This window comes from Balaenoptera ricei, chromosome 16 (assembly GCF_028023285.1).
Source record: "Balaenoptera ricei isolate mBalRic1 chromosome 16, mBalRic1.hap2, whole genome shotgun sequence".
NCBI classification, from domain to species: domain Eukaryota; kingdom Metazoa; phylum Chordata; class Mammalia; order Artiodactyla; family Balaenopteridae; genus Balaenoptera; species Balaenoptera ricei.
In genome coordinates this window covers 45,968,487-45,985,448 of record NC_082654.1, presented here as the reverse complement: position 1 = coordinate 45,985,448, position 16,962 = coordinate 45,968,487, and the positions used below count along the sequence as shown (strand labels likewise).

Here is a 16,962-nt window from a genome sequence, read left to right as displayed (position 1 = left end):
GCTAATGACTACACCCATAACAGATTTTTGCACACTTAAACAGCTACTGAAATAATCAGAAGAGCTACAACTCTTCTTAAAAATGACACTCAAGTTTGGTAAGCATGCTAATAATTAGAGACATTTTTTTTCCAAGTTAAAACATTAGAACTTTCTAGCTTTCTTTAAAATATGCAAAGATAACCTGCTCATTTAAATCATTTTAACTGACAATTTATAAAACAGAGGGAAAGTGTCATTTTAGAATTTTCTGTATAACTTCTACGGTAAAAAATGGATGTCCTCTTTCAAACTGTGAACTGTGGCACTAAAATTCTGTTTTAGAAATTCTAGATTTTAAAATGTTAGGAAATACAACGTCAGTTATATCTAGAGGGGCATTTTAATGAATTAACCTAATTATTCTTCAGGTCTATAAAGACTTTTCTTCAATGTAGGTGACACTGTCTTACATTCATCTCAGTACCTTAGAAAATAATTCATTTTAGATGTGATCCAAGACAAATGCCAACATATCCTAAATTCTCTTCAATAACAAGGGACCAGTGTATATCATCCTCTAGATTGACAATTTAGTAAACAGATATCAATAGAAACCTAAAGCAATAAAATTTATATAATTAATGGTGACTAGTGCCAAATACAACAGACTTCATCCTTACAATTTGGAATTAATTTCCATGCAAAATTTTATATAGAGTATTGATCCTTACTTATAAAGTAATTTTTTATCTTTTTAAGTAATCAAGACAAATATTAGAAAAAGCATTTTATTTAAATGGAAAAAGCTACATTAAGATCTGTAAAAGGTGTCAATATAATATTGCCTATACAGAAAAAAATTCAGATGTGAATAGCAACAAATAAAAGTTACACGTCTTCCTACTTAGCAGTGCAATTAATTCACATTGTAATAAAGTTAAGTCAAGTATAACAAAATCAAAACAAGTGTTTCTCCATAATCAGTATACTGAGAATTACAGTGTAAAGATCATTTCAGGTTTAAGAAATCTGCAATCAATCTACAGAATACCCTAAGACAAGGGAGACGGACAGTTAATTCATTTCATTATCAGCTGTTGGGTTTTTTCAATACTGTTCACAGGAAAAAAGTAACGAGTTGACATACATGTAAATAGAATATATTTAGTCTATACAGTAAAAAAATACAAATTATAAAGTGAGCTAACAAAGAATGAAATCTGAATACAGATTTATATAACTGACGACATCTTAGACAACACATACAGTATTTTTCATGTAAAAACATCTAGTTTCAGCAAAAAATAATTTGGTTGCTTTTCAGATGCATTGTAGATCTTGTAAGCTGAAGATGCAGATGTCCAAGTATCTTAAAAACCATAATAAATGTCTTTCTCAATGCATACAAAATGATAAATGCTCTCATCACAGTCTCAAGAATATTTTTGGAAGTTTGTTTTGTCTTGCTTCAGAAATACATTTAAAATGGGTAAAAATCAAAGGATTTCATGGTACAATGAAACAGTAAACAGTGCTCGATTTACTGCTAATGTTGAAAAAAACCTAGATTTTACAGTACTCTGGTATATATGAAATTTTTTTTGATTTTACATTGCATATTTCTGAGTCCATTCTCTTGCGTGTCTGTTGTATCTGTAGACATACAAAAGGGATACAGTAAAAACATACAAATTAAATCTTTTAGAAGATCTGTCTATGTAAAACTGTATACCTTTTTTATGCTTAACTGCAATAATCATACATATACCAATTATTGGGTCAATGTGACTTAGGTTCATGCATAAATAAAACAGAAAACATGAGCGATTTTTTAAACTAATGGATCTCTTTACAACCTATATGAAAACGTACCTAAGTTATACACAACGAAATAAAGAAATCAATTTCTAATACAAATCTGTAAATGCCAACCCTGAATGGTCATTATCTGTAAAATGCAAATGAATCAATGGTGCCAGCAAGATGTAGCACCTTGAAAATCAGGTCAGTTTAGGGGTAGTTAAGGATAACTTTTCCTGGGAGAAGGTACGGAATATGATATTCAGTAATTTCCAATTATCAACTTTTTAAATTTTAAATTTACTACTTAGAATTATAGATAGTTTGATAGTTACTATCAAAAAACATGCATACTATGTAAATGCAGAACAAGTACTATTAAATAGTAAAGGATGAAACAACAAGTGGGAAGGGATGAGATTTTTTGTAAAAGGAGTAACAGAATTTAAAAAGAAAGGTTTACTCCACTGGAAAGATAAACAAACTTAACATAAACACAATAAGCATAACTAAATGTACTTCAATACATTGATAATACTTATGTTTTGGCAGACTACATAGAAATGCACCCAAATAGAAACTAATATAAGCAAACACTTACTTTTCTTTGTCTGATTTATAGATTTGTGCAATATCTGGTACTAAGGGGTCATCTGGGTTAGGGTCACAAAGCAGAGAACATATGGACAATAAAACTAGATTTAAAAGAGAACATCATATTAAGTAATAAGCTTTCTACTCTATATGAATTACACATGTGAAAATAATTTTACTGAATAGACAATAAACTTATAAAGAAAAAAACAAAATGAACACATTAAATTACATTTGAGATTAATTTTGGTTGGCAGCAAATATCTTTAATTTTTTAAATTACAAAATTACCATACAGTGTATATAATACAAAATTATTATCACTTTTGCAATTTTAAATTCTATTTGAATTTCTATTTATTTTAAAAATGTGAATCTCCAAAGTAGCTATTAACTTTTAAACTCAAGAGTTCTCTACAAAAATATTTTTTAGGTAACACACATATACCCCAGATGGTACATAGTTGGAAAAATATTAGAAGAGCATCCTAACTTTAGATGTTTCTTAGAGATACTTTTTTACTTTAATAAGAAAACTGTCCACTTTTTATTCTACTTTAATGCAGAAAATCTGTGTCCTAAACAGTTCAAGGTAAAGCAATCAAATTACAGTTAACAGTTCAAACCGCTTTGGGAGATGGAGCTCATGCACTGTTTTACTTGGGCTTAGAGCTAAAGAAGGAAGATTTGTAAGATTATTTTCAATGAATTTTTTTTATTCCATGTACATTATTTGTAGCAAATGCATTTAAAAATAATAGGCACAGCTATCATTACATAACTTGTATATTTTTAAATATAAATGAAAATTGATAAATTATAGTAGTTGTTTCTTGCATGTTGTATCAAAATACTAATGCAAATAGCTACACTTGAAAAAACAAACAACTAAGTATCTGAAAAAGAAGGGAACAAGGACACTGGTTCCTCATTTGTCTGCTTCCATGCCACCACTGCTGAGGGGATACGTGGAATCTTTGGAACAACATTCCATCTTCACCTTCCTCTACTATGTTCCTTTATCTTTTCCTACTCTTACAAATCCAAAGGTGAATTTATAAGGAAGGCAGAGTTGATTCTTAAATGACTTGGAAAGGGGGTGCTACGGGCTAACAAAAACTAATATTTAATTCATCTTTTTAATCTTTCATCTGCCCAATGGAATTTCAAGCCTGTATATTAAACCAACTGGGGAAGTTATCTGGGCTCACACCTCCAGAAAGTTTCCAAACTAAACTCATGATAAAAAGCAAAATAAGACATTTAAAATATTAAAAAGTGAAAAATGTACAAATAAAGAAAATATAAGCTACTTTATAAAATAGGCAAGAGGGAAGTTCCTCATCTCCCCACTCCTGCTGCCAAGAGCCCTGTGCCCTGATTTCACTATTATGCACACAAATCAAATGTTTTCAGATAAGGAAAAAGATAACAATATATAACGTTCATTTGAATGCTTACTATGTGCTAGTTGCATAGTAACCATATGTGGTAATACTATTATAATCCCCATTTGACATATGAGGAAACTGAGGCTGTTTGAAACTGTTCTTAAAGGACAGTTTCTAGAAGCTAACAAAACTATTTTTTATAAAAAGCTACCAATGGCAGAAGGTAAGTGTTCAACATCTGGCAGTCTGCGCTCTCTAAGTATTTAGCTGCATATGCTAAATGAATTTCATTTTGTGATCCTATTCCAGGAAAGAGAATATTAATTTGAAAAACCCTATGACACAGTATCTTTCCTATATCTAGTGTGTAACAGTTATATTATGTGAAAGATTTTTAAAAGGACACTAGAATCTATGTGAACATTTTATAGGGATATGTTAGATCAGAAAATTTGCCATTCATGAATAACTAACTGATCTGAAGGGCTGTTACTTATCTAATACTTGAAATAATCATGGCTATGGACACTGCTTCCTCTAAACCTTATCAATTTTTAAAACAAGTTATATATTCAGGTAGCATTTATTTAAAAAAATTTTTTTTAATAATCATGGATTCCTCCCCCAAATCCTTCAAGAGAAACAGTTTTCTTAAATTTTATAAAAAGGGGAAACTACCAAGTTACTTTCAGGGTTAGATGGCTCTAACTCAAAACAATAACTCGGGCTCTCTTCTGTTAGAGAAACAAGACAAAATTAAGAGGCTGGCAAAGCAAATAACATTAGCTAGTGAAACAAACGGCTTCAGATGCCCTATATACACATCTCATAATTTAGCAAAGAATAATGCTATGCAACTGTGAAAGTTGAGAATCTGCATGGATTATGTATCAGTCCTTACAATGATGCTACTGATTATTTGAAGTTTAGACTGACATGCTATATATACTACATTATTCTAAAGTGTGAAATATGTCTTTCATTTTTTTTGGCCACACCATGCAGCTTGTGGGATCTTAGTTCCCCGACAAGGGACTGAAGCTGGGCCCTCGGCAGTGAAAGCATGGAGTCCTAACTACTGGACTGCCAAGGAATTCCTGTCTTTCATTTTAAATCATTTACTTTATCTGCCAATCTGACATTTCCTCTGAGATGAAGTAAAGGAGACGTAAAGCTTTACTCATCATGTCAATAAATAATTCCATTTAATGAATGGGACATCTGGTCCTAAAATCTTATTTTTACTTCTGTGTGTCTCTCTCTCTGTCCCTGTCTCTTTTTAAAGATAAAGCCCAAACTAAAGGGGTGAAATGTCAACAGTCTTATCCCCAAGTTCCTAGTTCTAACATTTTAAATTTCTTTCATTTCATCATTTAGATCTGCCCATCAACCCCCCAAGCAAGAGTAATATAAAAGCCATGAAAGGAAAGCAAAAGCAAAGCAGAAGAAAACACAGTAGATTGGTTTTTTTAAACTTTGGTCCCTAAGATATTTCTGCTGTATTTTTCCTGTCTCACTGTTATCAACTGTTACAAATCTGATAAATGAAATTACCTTTTGATACAGTCAGAGCTGGTGACCATTGTGACCTCAGGATATCAAGACAAATACTTCCATTACTGTTTATGTTTGGATGGTAAATTTTTGTTGTGAAAGCAATCTAAACATAAAACAAAACAAAACAAAACAAAACTGTGACAATCCATGAACTATGAAAGCAAACAGAACCAATTTGCTCTAGGGTAAAATGTCCTCAATTTTATGTGATCTTAGAGGAGAAATGTATTCAACACAAACTGGATGAGCATCTACTTTATGTGCACGTAGCTTTAGCTACTGATAATGTGAAAGCAAAGTCAGTTTCCTGCTCTCCCCAACCCCAAGGAATTGAGGAGTATTTTGGAAAGTGTGATAAATAAGTCTGTAATAGGTGGTATGACTGGTTGAGTAGCACCTGAAGTAATTAACCATGGCTTTCATCAACCCTCAAAGCAATCCTTTTCTTAATTTGATTATCAACTGACACCTGGATCTAGAAATAGGCTGCTGACCTTATTCCAGAGGAAAGTTGAGGGGCCCCAGCTTATTACCTGCCCTAACAAATCCACCAAGAATTCTAATCTTCCAGGAGAGTTTTTACATCGTTTCATATGTAATGTTAATTAGGTGTTTTTAAAAATCTAAAGTAATTATTTCCTCAGTGACAGAATTTGTTAATGATTTTCTCCCTCATTGACACCTCCATCATTTGTTGGCTTCCTCTTTAGATCTAAGCTAAATTTAATAAGAATGTGTTTTCATCTTTCCTACACTAAATAAAAGGACTATGTCATATTTACTTTTGTATTCTCCAATGCAACAGAACATGGTAGGTGCTCAATAAATGTTTGTTGAACACTTAAAAACTGAGAAAGAAGGGTCAACCTAGGAAAGATAATCCCCTGAATGGAAGAGTCTAACTCTTGACCATAAAAACTTCCCAAACTACACATATCTAATGCAGAGGGAAAGACAGGTAGGAAAGCTAATTTCTAGCCTAACAGATACTGCCTTCTGTTTACAGACATAATATTTGAGTAAGAAAGCATATTTTAGATTCACTGGTTTTACAGAACAGTTTGAACATGCCAACCTACCCACGGTCTTTTCATGAAAATATCTCTGGATAGAGAGTAAAACCCCTGACACAGGAGTCACGTCAATCATAAAAATAAAAATACCTTTGGTGGTTTAAAAGGATAGTCTGTCGGAAAATGTACAGTGAGAAAGAAGACTCCACCTTGATACGCGCTATCAGGCTGAAATTACAAAATAATCACATCAGTGTTTGATTACTATATTTATTATTAGTAACCCAAGATGATTCCCTCCAAATATACCAGTTTGAAAAAAATGCCATTATTTTGTCATAAGTTCAAATCAATTACCTTAAAAACAGGTTTCTCTTTGCAGGCATGAAGGCGGACTTTCCAACAATCATGCCAACATCATAGTTTAAAACAAACAAAAATAGGACATACATAGTGGAGTGGTGTGACTTGCCCAAACAAATCTGTTTATGAGTATAGACTGTTAAAGATCAGTAAACACACAAGACTGCTGTGAGAAAAGAATAATTTTCTGTAGCAGTAATCAGTATAAAAGAAAAGGGTTGGGGCTAGTGTTTTTCTTCTTAATTATAAAACTTAAGTTCTCATGGTCCTTTAAGGGGCAAGAATAGAGATGAACTGAAAGGACCAACTTATGAAAAGAAAAGGCTAAGTGACACTGTTACATAATTTAGAGCTCAAATCTTCACTTAGTAACAGTTTACAAAACAACATGGGAAATGCAAAAAAGCCCCTAACAAAACTAGATAAATTCAGTTTCATAGAATTATCGAATTAGGATTCAAATTTACAAGAGGAATTTAAGCTTGGCCATATCTCTTTATAGCAATTAGGAAATACTTATAATGTTACAAGCAAGAAAAAAAAAGGATGATTAAAAAAAGGGAAAAGGGGGAAGAAAGTAGCAAAAATATCTTAAATTCTATTTTCATTCATTTATATTTAATTAAAAGTATCATGTATATTAACATTTTGGTAATAATAGCAAGGCTATCATTACTTCCTCCTTAAGTTTCTACATATACATTAGAGGACTGTACCGTATAATTATTCTTACTATACACGTAGTTTAATTCTAGTTCATCAAAAATTATAAGGAATGTAGAAAATGTAAGTTAATTACAATCAACAGATATGGTCTTCTTAGATGTTCAAATTATATTATTGAGTGGCATATTTACATTACTACAATAAAGAGGGTATGAGTAACATAACTGTAACCATTTGCTACATGTGATTCACCTGAGAAATATTTGTGATGGGCTATAATTCAAATGGTAAGGGTGAGACTTGATATTATTTTGAAGGTTCTTGGTAAGCAATGAAAATCAAATAACTAGATTCTCATTAAAAGTTGTTAAATAAATATGTTGCACTTCACCCTTTAAAAAACTAACTTAATAAAACAATTTAGTAATTTAAGACACTTGCTCAGGACTCCTGCTCTGAAAATTCAATAACTGTTGTATTTTTTAAAAGTTAAGCATGAGGCAATATGATTAAAAACTTTATGGCTTACTAGATAAAGATCTTTCAAGTGAGGGAGGAGAGAATGATGTTAACGGAAACATGTTACTAATGCAGTCTTTACCCAGAAAGTAGATTTGAGCTGTCAGTGCCCATTCTTATGCAATCAGATTTTTGCCCACAGAAAGAAAAGTCATAACTGCTTCTCACGTGTAGAAAGAAATAATCTTAACAAAGGTAATAAGTATTAAGAGAAGCCAATCATAGAATAGCAGGTAATTCTGAGTTCAGGACAATGCAACAAAAGAGGCAAATTCATGATGTGGCAACAATAGAGCCATTGCAATATTTTATCCGTTCCTCTCACACACAGGAACAGTGATGAAACTTACTGCAAATTGGTACTTGTTACTTGTAGGAATTCCATTACTGGGTTAATTAGACTTATTTCTAACCTACTAAAATGTTGATGTGAGAGTAATTACGCTTAGTTCTGAACAACTGACTTCCTGTGTTTAAAAAAAGATAAACACGCAGCCTGGTTGCAAATTGTGGGTGATTCATTATTATGTATAATGATCAAGGATTTGGCAAAGTATTGTAAATGTGTTCCCAGCAAGTATTTGCCATCAGGGCTCTAGAAAATCATCATAAATCCTTTACTCATATTTTGCTTTCTGAGTGATTCAGAGTACAAGAAAATTCAACCCTAGCCACAAACATCTGATCAAAGGTGAAATGCCAAGAATGAAGGATGGCTGAGGGGATTAATTTCACACAAATGAATCATACTTACGGGCCCCATAATAGTTGCTTGCCAGTGGAACACTGAAACAAACAAAGGAGTTTTGGAGTCATTAACAAGTGTTCAAACCTGTATTATTAATGGTAGCAAAATCCTAGCAAGAGAGCAAAGCTTACAGTCATCTCCCACAGGTCCAGCCGAACAGTGAGCAGGTGGGTCACGCTGTAGATCACTCAATTCCTGAAGCAAGGCAAAAATACTTAAGGTTAATTCTTTTCCAGTGAAACAAGCATAATAATCCATGAAGACACAAACTACTCATTTAAAAATCATTTTAGGCAGTTCTATTCACAATATGGACACATAAACTATACTCTGTCACTGATGGGTAGAAGAATATGGAATGAGGTATTAAATTCCTTCATGAGACAGCTCCAAACCCTGAAAAAATTAAATGGATTAAAAAAAATTTTTTCTTTAGCATCCCTAAGACAAACTATTTTTGAGTATCTATTATATGCAGGGTAACTTATGTAAATGCTAGGTGTATAATATATAAAAAACAGATCCTACTTCAACCAGTTTATAATCTAATTTGGGAGAGTGAAGGCTCACAGAGAGATGGATATTTAAGGAACAACATGAAGGTTAAATGGAAAGAAAGGAGAGCAGTTGGGCCATATTTTAAAGGCTAGCACATTGATTCATATGCTCTTTTCTGCTCTCAAGGAAGCAAAGGAAGGATCATGGAAATGGCACAGCTTTAGTTGGCCAGTCCTAGGCTGGCATTCCAATCCTACCATAACTAGCTCTATGACTTTGGGGAAATAATTTACCTTCAGTTGGGAAGGAAAAGATCACCACCAACTATGAAAGGTGTAAATTCAATATAAAAGACTATATATTAGAACTGAAGAACCTAATTTAGTTACAAAGATAAGGGAATGTCTTTGAGAAAGTGACATTTCAGCTGAAATCAAAAGGATGAGTGGGAGTCAGTTTTGGGAGAAATGAGTAACGTGAGGCAGAGTGGCATAAGATGAGGATGAAAGAGTAGGCAGAGTCCAGGCAGAAAACTGAGAACAATATACACCATATTAAGGATTGGGGGTTTTATACCAAGTGCATTGGGAGGGGTTTTAAGAAGTAGCATAATCTGATTTAAAAGATGGCTCTGACTGGTCTATGTATTGAATGGATCACAGATGGGAAAGAGGAGAAGCTACCAGATTAGTTATTACAGGCTATAACAGGGGCTTGGACTGGAGAAGCGGCAGATAAAAAAGAGGATGGATCTGGGATATTGTGAAAGGCCTACTTATAACAGGACTGACGATGAATTACATGTACAGAGGAAGGAGAAAGGTCACAAGTATATATGTCGAAGACTAGCAGCAGCTAATATTTACTCGATGTTTTACCATCTTAATAATCCTGAGAGGTAGGTGTTATTATGCTTCCCATTTTACAAATGAAGAATAAAGGTGACACGCTTCACTGTGTGCTCACAGAACTAGTATAGGGTGGAACTGGTATTCAAACCCTGGCAGTGGGACTTCTAGCTTTTCAGCTTCTACAGGTGTAGATACCATTTACTGAGATGTGGGAATATACTATAAGACATGTTGATTTGGAAAGCAGATACACTGAATCTGTGATCCTTGTGAAATCAAAGGAAAATTTATTCAACATACAGTGCTAGAGCTTAGAAGAGAATTAGACTAGAAATCAGAAAAATCACTGTATATACCTGTTATTTAAAAACTGTGGGAATGCTGTAAACATTTTCATGGGAACACATGTAAACAAATACTGCACTCATCAAATCTAAGATGCCATCAATGGTAAATCACATCCTTATTTTATGTACTAATAATTAAGGAGAAACACTGTCAATTAATTTTAAGACACCAACAATTATAAGACATGTCCAGATTTTAGAAATGTTAAAATGAAAAAGATGTACACCTTAGAATCACTGCAATCAGTTCAGTGTCCTAATAGAGACAAACAAGGAATAGGGAAAGGCTTTCCTAAGAAAGTGATATATGAGCTAAGTAACCGAGCCAAGTGCAAACTCAAGTCTCCTTCCAAGTCTTCGGGTCTTTTCCAGTATACCTCAGTACTTTTTGTTTTTGTTGTTTTTTCCCCACAGTTCCTGCTGTCCTTCTCTTCCTGACAAGAATTAACTAAACAGAGTTAGCAGCTTCTTTGGTCCCGGTATAGTTAAACAATAAAGAGGAAGATTTCAGTGATAGTGCTTAAAAAGCAAGGCTTTGAAGCTCAAGTCCAGGTGCCATCACTCATCTGCCTCATGATCTTGGGCAAAACTTTTTTTTTCCTCCTCTATAAGCCTCAGTTTTCTTTAATGCAAAGTGATATTATGACTTTCATCCACAGTTTCTATGACAAACAAGTAAAATGATACATATGAAGCATACAGCAGTCTCTGGCACATAGTAGGCATTCAAATAAATGTAAAGTTAATACAGGATTCCTAACAACCATCCAATTCTCCAGTAGTAGAATACAATTATTGAACCAGTTTAAATGATTGGGGGAGGAGCAGTTCCCAAGTCATAGTCCCATTTTATTTATTTATTTATTTTTGGCCTCACCAGGTGGCTTGTGGGGTCTTAGTTCCCCCACCAAGAATCGAACCTGGGCCCCCTGCAGTGGAAGCACAGAGTCCTAACCACTGGACCACCAGGGAATTCCCCATAGCCCCATTTTAGAATGACTGTGCTTTACTTAACTGTTTTCTAATTCGGTCTTTTAGGAAATTGCTTTTGAAAAGATTCATCATATTGAGTTTTCTAAACATTAGTGTAAATGGGTAAATGGAACTTCTTGGGCCTTATTTTATTTTATTTTTATTTTTCTAAGAGATAATTTTTAAAAATTTTTATTTATTTATTTTGGCTGTGCTGGGTCTTCGTTGTGGCATATGGGCTTGTCTAGCTGTGGCGTGTGGACTTCTCTAGTTGCAGCATGCAGGCTTAGTCGTGGTATGTGGGATCTTAGTTCCCCGACCAGGAATCGAACCCGGGTCCCCTGCATTGGGAGCACGGAGTCTTAAGCACTGGACCACCAGGGAAGTCCCTCTTGGCCCTTACTTTAACTAGAAAACTAGTTAATAAGAAAATGATAGTCTCCTATGAAACAGAAACAGAATCACAGACATAGAGAACAGATTGGTGGTTGCCAAGGGGGAGGGAGTTGGGGGAGGGGTGGAGTGAGAGGTTGGGGTTAGCAGATGTAAGCTTTTTTTTTTTAAATTTATTTAATTAATTAATTTATTTTTGGCTGCATTGGGTCTTCGTTGCTGTGCGCAGGCTTTCTCTAGTTGCAGAGAGCAGGGGCTACTCTTCACTGCGGTGCGCGGGATTCTCATTGCAGTGGCTTCTCTTGTTGTGGAGCATGGGCTCTAGGCGCGCAGGCTTCGGTAGTTGTAGCGTGTGGGCTCAGTAGCTGTGGCTCATGGGCTCTAGAGCGCAGGCTCCGTAGTTGTGGCGCACGGGCTTAGTTGCTCCGCGGCACGTGGGATCTTCCCGGACCAGGGCTCAAACCCATGTCCCCTGCATTGGCAGGTGGATTCTTAACCACTGTGCCACCAGGGAAGCCCCAGATATAAGCTTTTATATATAGAATGGATAAACAACAAGGTCCTACTGTATAGCACAGAGAACTATATTCAGGATCCTATGATAAACCATAATGGAAAAGAATATATATACATAAGAATGTGTGTGTAGAGACTTCCCTGGTGGCACAGTGGTTGGGAATCCACCTGCCAGTGCAGGGGACATGGGTTCGATCCTCTGTTGGGGAGGATCCCACATGCCGCGGAGAAACTAAGCCCGTGCGCCACAACTACTGAGCCTGCGCTCTAGAGCCCATGAGCTACAACTACTGAGCCCACGTGCCGCAGCTACTGAAGCCCACGCGCCTAGAGCCCGTGCTCCGCAACAGGAGAGGCCACCGCAGTGAGAAGCCCACGCACAGCAATGAAGAGTAGCCCCCACTCGCCACAACTAGAGAAAGCCCGCACGCAGCAATGAAGACCCAACAGAGCCATAAATAAATAAATAAATAAATAAATAAATTTATTTTAAAAAAATGTGTGTATATATCTATACGTATATATATGTATAACTGAATCACTTTGTTGTATAGCAGTAATTAACACAACATTGTAAATCAACTACACTTCAATTAAATATAATTTAAGAAAAAGAAAATAATCTCTAATTGTGGTTTAAAAACTAATGATTTGCATGTATATATTTTACGGAGTAATGTATATGTGAGTAAATCATACATAAATACATACAAATTTATTTTGTTTACTAATAAAAAAACCCAAAACCATGTTTTCCATGAAATAGCCCTGAACTGTGTTCAAATTTCAAATGTCAGACTGTTCTTTCAAATCCCTTCAAAATAGTATAGAAAAATACTCATTATCATGTTCTTATATTTCTGTGCCCTGATTTTACCTCTTGATAGAAGTTAGACCTAAGGATGAGAAAGATAAAATCTAACAACTGAACTCCTGCAAAGGCCAGGTTCTTTTTTAAAAAATAATTAATTAATTAATTTTATTATTATTATTTTTTTGGCTGCGTGGGTCTTAGCTGCGGTATGCAGGATCTTCGTTGCGGTATGCGAGATCTTTCGTTGTGGCATGCGGGGCTTCTCTCTAGTTTTCGCGTGTGGGTTTTCTCTCTCTAGCTGTGGTGCATGGGCTCCAGAGCGCATGGGCTCTATAGTTTTGTGGCACACAGGCTCTCAAGTTGAGGCACACGGGCTCAGTAGTTGTGGCGCATGGGCTTAGTTGCCCCACGGCATGTGGGATCTTAGTTCCCCGACCAGGGATCGAACCCATGTTCCCTGCATTGGAAGGGGGATTCATTTTTTTTTAAATTAATTAATTAATTAATTAATTTTTTAATTTTTGGCTGCACTGGGTCTTCGTTGCTGCGCAAGGGCTTTCTCTAGTTGCGGCAAGCGGGGGCTATTCTTTGTTGCGGTGTGCAGGCTTCTCATTGTCGTGGCTTCTCTTGTTACAGAGCACGGGCTTTAGGAGCAGGGGCTTCAGTAGTTGTGGCATGCGGGCTCAGTAGTTGTGGCTCGCGGGCTCTAGAGCGCAGGCTCAGTAGTTGTGGCGCACAGGCTTAGCTGCTCCGCGGCATGCGGGATCTCCCCGGACCTGGGCTCGAACCCATGTCCCCTGTATTGGCAGGCGGATTCTCAACCACTGTGCCACCAGGGACGCCTGGAAGGTGGATTCTTTACCACTGGACCACCAGGGAAGTCCCAAGGCCAGGTTCTTTTTTTTTTTTTTTCTGAGGATTACAGTTGCCTTTACTTTGTCATTTATCACTTTCAATACTTTATTACTTGTTTTAGAGTGAACATACATTATATCATATATTATACATTATACATATACATCATAATCAGAATTTAAAAGCTTTGTTTTAATTTTTAAAAGGAAGGCAGGTGGGTAGAAAAAGTGAAGAGCTGGGAGCACAGAGCTGGACCTGCTAGGCTCCGTGCCTGGGCTCTGGGCAGTGAACTCACACAGCCTTTCTCCTTTTCTCAGGACCATGTTCTCTGTGAAGCCAAGGCCAGGTTCTTGTCTATTTAAAGCTCACTTATAGGAAAGAGGCAGCTGATGGTACATCAAACATTCTTAATAGTCACATCAATCATTAAATTACTACTAATACTGACACAAGTGCTTTGGTGAGGAAACTTATGCATCCTAGACTTTTTTAGGAGGGTCTAAATTTCTAATGTTCTTTTTATCAAAATATGTGTCTGCTGCTATATTTAAGATGGATAACCAACAAGGACCTACTGTACAGCACAGGGAACTCTGCTCAATGTTATGTGGCAGCCTGCATGGCAGTTTGGTGGAGAAATGGATACATGTATATGTATAGCTGAGTCGCTTTGCTGTGTACCTGAAACTATCACAACACTGATAATCGCCAAACCTCAATATAAAATAAAAAGTAAAAAAAAATATGTCTGGAAATATGCCCTATTACACTGTTTGGAAATATGCAACTGAAACTATGGTGCGTATGCACAGACAGAATGACCAACAGAAAACAAAAGGCACAATACATACCCTCCCCTGCCTACAAAAATAGAGACCTTAAATTTGAAAAATGAAAAATTCTGAGTTGTGCTAAGGAGATGAAAATATAAAACAAACAAAAACTATAACCAAACAAATCAAAACCCCACCTTTTTGCTCTTAGTCTATTCAGAAGCTAGTATACTTTTAGACAAACACAAGAAATCAAGGACCACTTATACTTCTCCCTTCTGATTTAGTTTACTCCAAGTTTTTCAGAAATCACCCAATTACCTGATTTATGCTTTCTCTACCATAACTGGCATTCTTATTTATCTACTTCTAGCATCACAGCCACAAATGGAGTACTAAAAATAATTTAATGATTCTTATGTTATTTCAAAAGGAAATGCTAGGATCAGTAATCTCTCCTTTGCTCTTCTCTCCACTCTTTAAGAATTAACACTGAATTATACAAGTTGCTCAAGTCCATAGGATCCTCATAAGATCCAATTTATCCCATGCTGATTAACAGTTAAAGGTCTCAAAGACAAAGCATTTAAAACCATTCATTTTTTTTTTCACATCTTTATTGGAGTATAATTGCTTTACAATGTTGTGTTAGTTTCTGCTGTACAACAAAGTGAATCAGCTATATGGATACATATATCCCCATATCCCCTCCCTCTTGAGCCTCCCTCCCACCCTCCCTATCCCACCCCTCTAGGTCATCACAAGGCATCAAACTGATCTCCCTGTGCTCTGCAGCAGCTTCCTGCTAGCATTCCATTCTACATTTGGTAGTGTATGTATGTCAATGCTACTCTCTCTCTTCGTCCCAGGCTTCTCCTTCCCCTTCTGTGTCCTCAAGTCCATTCTCTTTGTCTGCGTCTTTATTCCTGCACTGCCACTAGGTTCATCAGTACCGTTTTTTTAGATTCCATATATATGCGTTAGTATACGGTATTTGTTTTTCTCTTTCTAAAACCAGTCATTTTTAATTAAGTATTGTGTGTGTGCGTTACAAAAGCAAAACAAAGCAAAACAGCGCTTTGTAGGGAAAAACAAGAGAGAGCAATGTATAAATAGTCAAACACCCATAAGGCCATTACCCAAACCAAACCACTGTCACCGTATTAGAATACCTCCATCCATGGCTTTGGCGGGAAATAAGCACGTCACTTGCTGTTGGAGGGAGTGTTAGTTGAGATAGAACCTTTTGGAGGGAAATTTGGCAATAATTGTGAAAGTGGAAAATGCATATGATCTCTGATGCAGGAATTTCACCTCCTAGTAATAATCATCCAAACAGACAAAGATATATATATAAGGATGTTTAGTGAGGCATTTTGTATAATTATGAAAGACTGAGGATAACCTAAAGGCCCATCAACAAGGGAATGGTTCTATGACATAACCATACTATGAGATACTACAGCCACTAAAAAGAATGAGATATGTATATATTGACATCAAAGAACGTTGTATAAAAATAATATAGTTTTTTAAAAAATTTATTTATTTATTTTTGGCTGTGTTGGGTCTTCGTTTCTGTGCGAGGGCTTTCTCTAGTTGTGGCAAGCGGGGGCCACTCTTCATCGCGATGCGCGGGGCCTCTCACTATCGCGGCCTCTCTTGTTGCGGAGCACAGGCTCCAGACACGCCAGCTCAGTAGTTGTGGCTCATGGGCCCAGTTGCTCCACGGCATGTGGGATCTTCCCAGACCAGGGCTCGAACCCGTGTCCCCTGCATTAGCAGGCAGATTCTCAACCACTGTGCCACGAGGGAAGCCCAATAATATAGTTTTTGAGTGAAAAATGTTATCTGGCAGAAGTATGCTCAATAGATCCCATAATACTATACATGCATAGAAAATAAAAGAATACTCACCAAACTATTAACAGTAGTTATATCTGGCAATGGGCTGTCACTTTTTATTTATGTCTTTTACATTGTTTCAATTTTTTACAATAATTTTTTTCAACTTTTTAAATAAAAAATAATGGTTTTACTCAGGTTCTTATGTATTTTAAGAGAGATGAAATGACACTGTTTTTTCCCCACTACATATATTATAAGCATCTTCTCTCTTTTTTATTAAAAATTTTTGCAAGACAAGGGAAGACTGAGGAACTGTCACAGATTAGAGGACATATATATATACTAAGGAGACACAACAACTAAATCCAATGTGGGATCCCAGATTGGATCCTTGGACAGCAAAACAACAGTGGAAAAACTAGTAAAATATAAATTAGGTCTGTAGTTTAGCTTACAGTACTG

General features: G+C 35.8%; 1 protein-coding gene across 4 annotated transcripts in view; it reads right to left on the bottom strand.

Moving 5' to 3' along the window:
• Nucleotides 1–794: 794 nt before the first annotated feature.
• Nucleotides 795–16,962, bottom strand: part of UBE2D1 (ubiquitin conjugating enzyme E2 D1) — a 35,010-nt gene continuing 18,842 nt past the window's right edge. For 2 of the 4 annotated variants that reach the window (XM_059899218.1, XM_059899219.1), the window contains 5 exons: nucleotides 8,765–8,828; nucleotides 6,488–6,565; nucleotides 5,322–5,427; nucleotides 2,384–2,477; nucleotides 795–1,635 (listed from right to left, as the gene is read on the bottom strand). In XM_059899218.1, the coding sequence (XP_059755201.1) occupies nucleotides 1,590–1,635; nucleotides 2,384–2,477; nucleotides 5,322–5,427; nucleotides 6,488–6,565; nucleotides 8,765–8,770 (330 nt within the window). In that variant the 5' untranslated portion in view covers nucleotides 8,771–8,828 and the 3' untranslated portion in view covers nucleotides 795–1,589. Of the gene's footprint in view, nucleotides 1,636–2,383; nucleotides 2,478–5,321; nucleotides 5,428–6,487; nucleotides 6,566–8,639; nucleotides 8,672–8,764; nucleotides 8,829–16,962 lie in introns of all 4 variants that reach the window. The other 2 variants (XM_059899217.1, XM_059899216.1) reach the window with 2 other exon arrangements.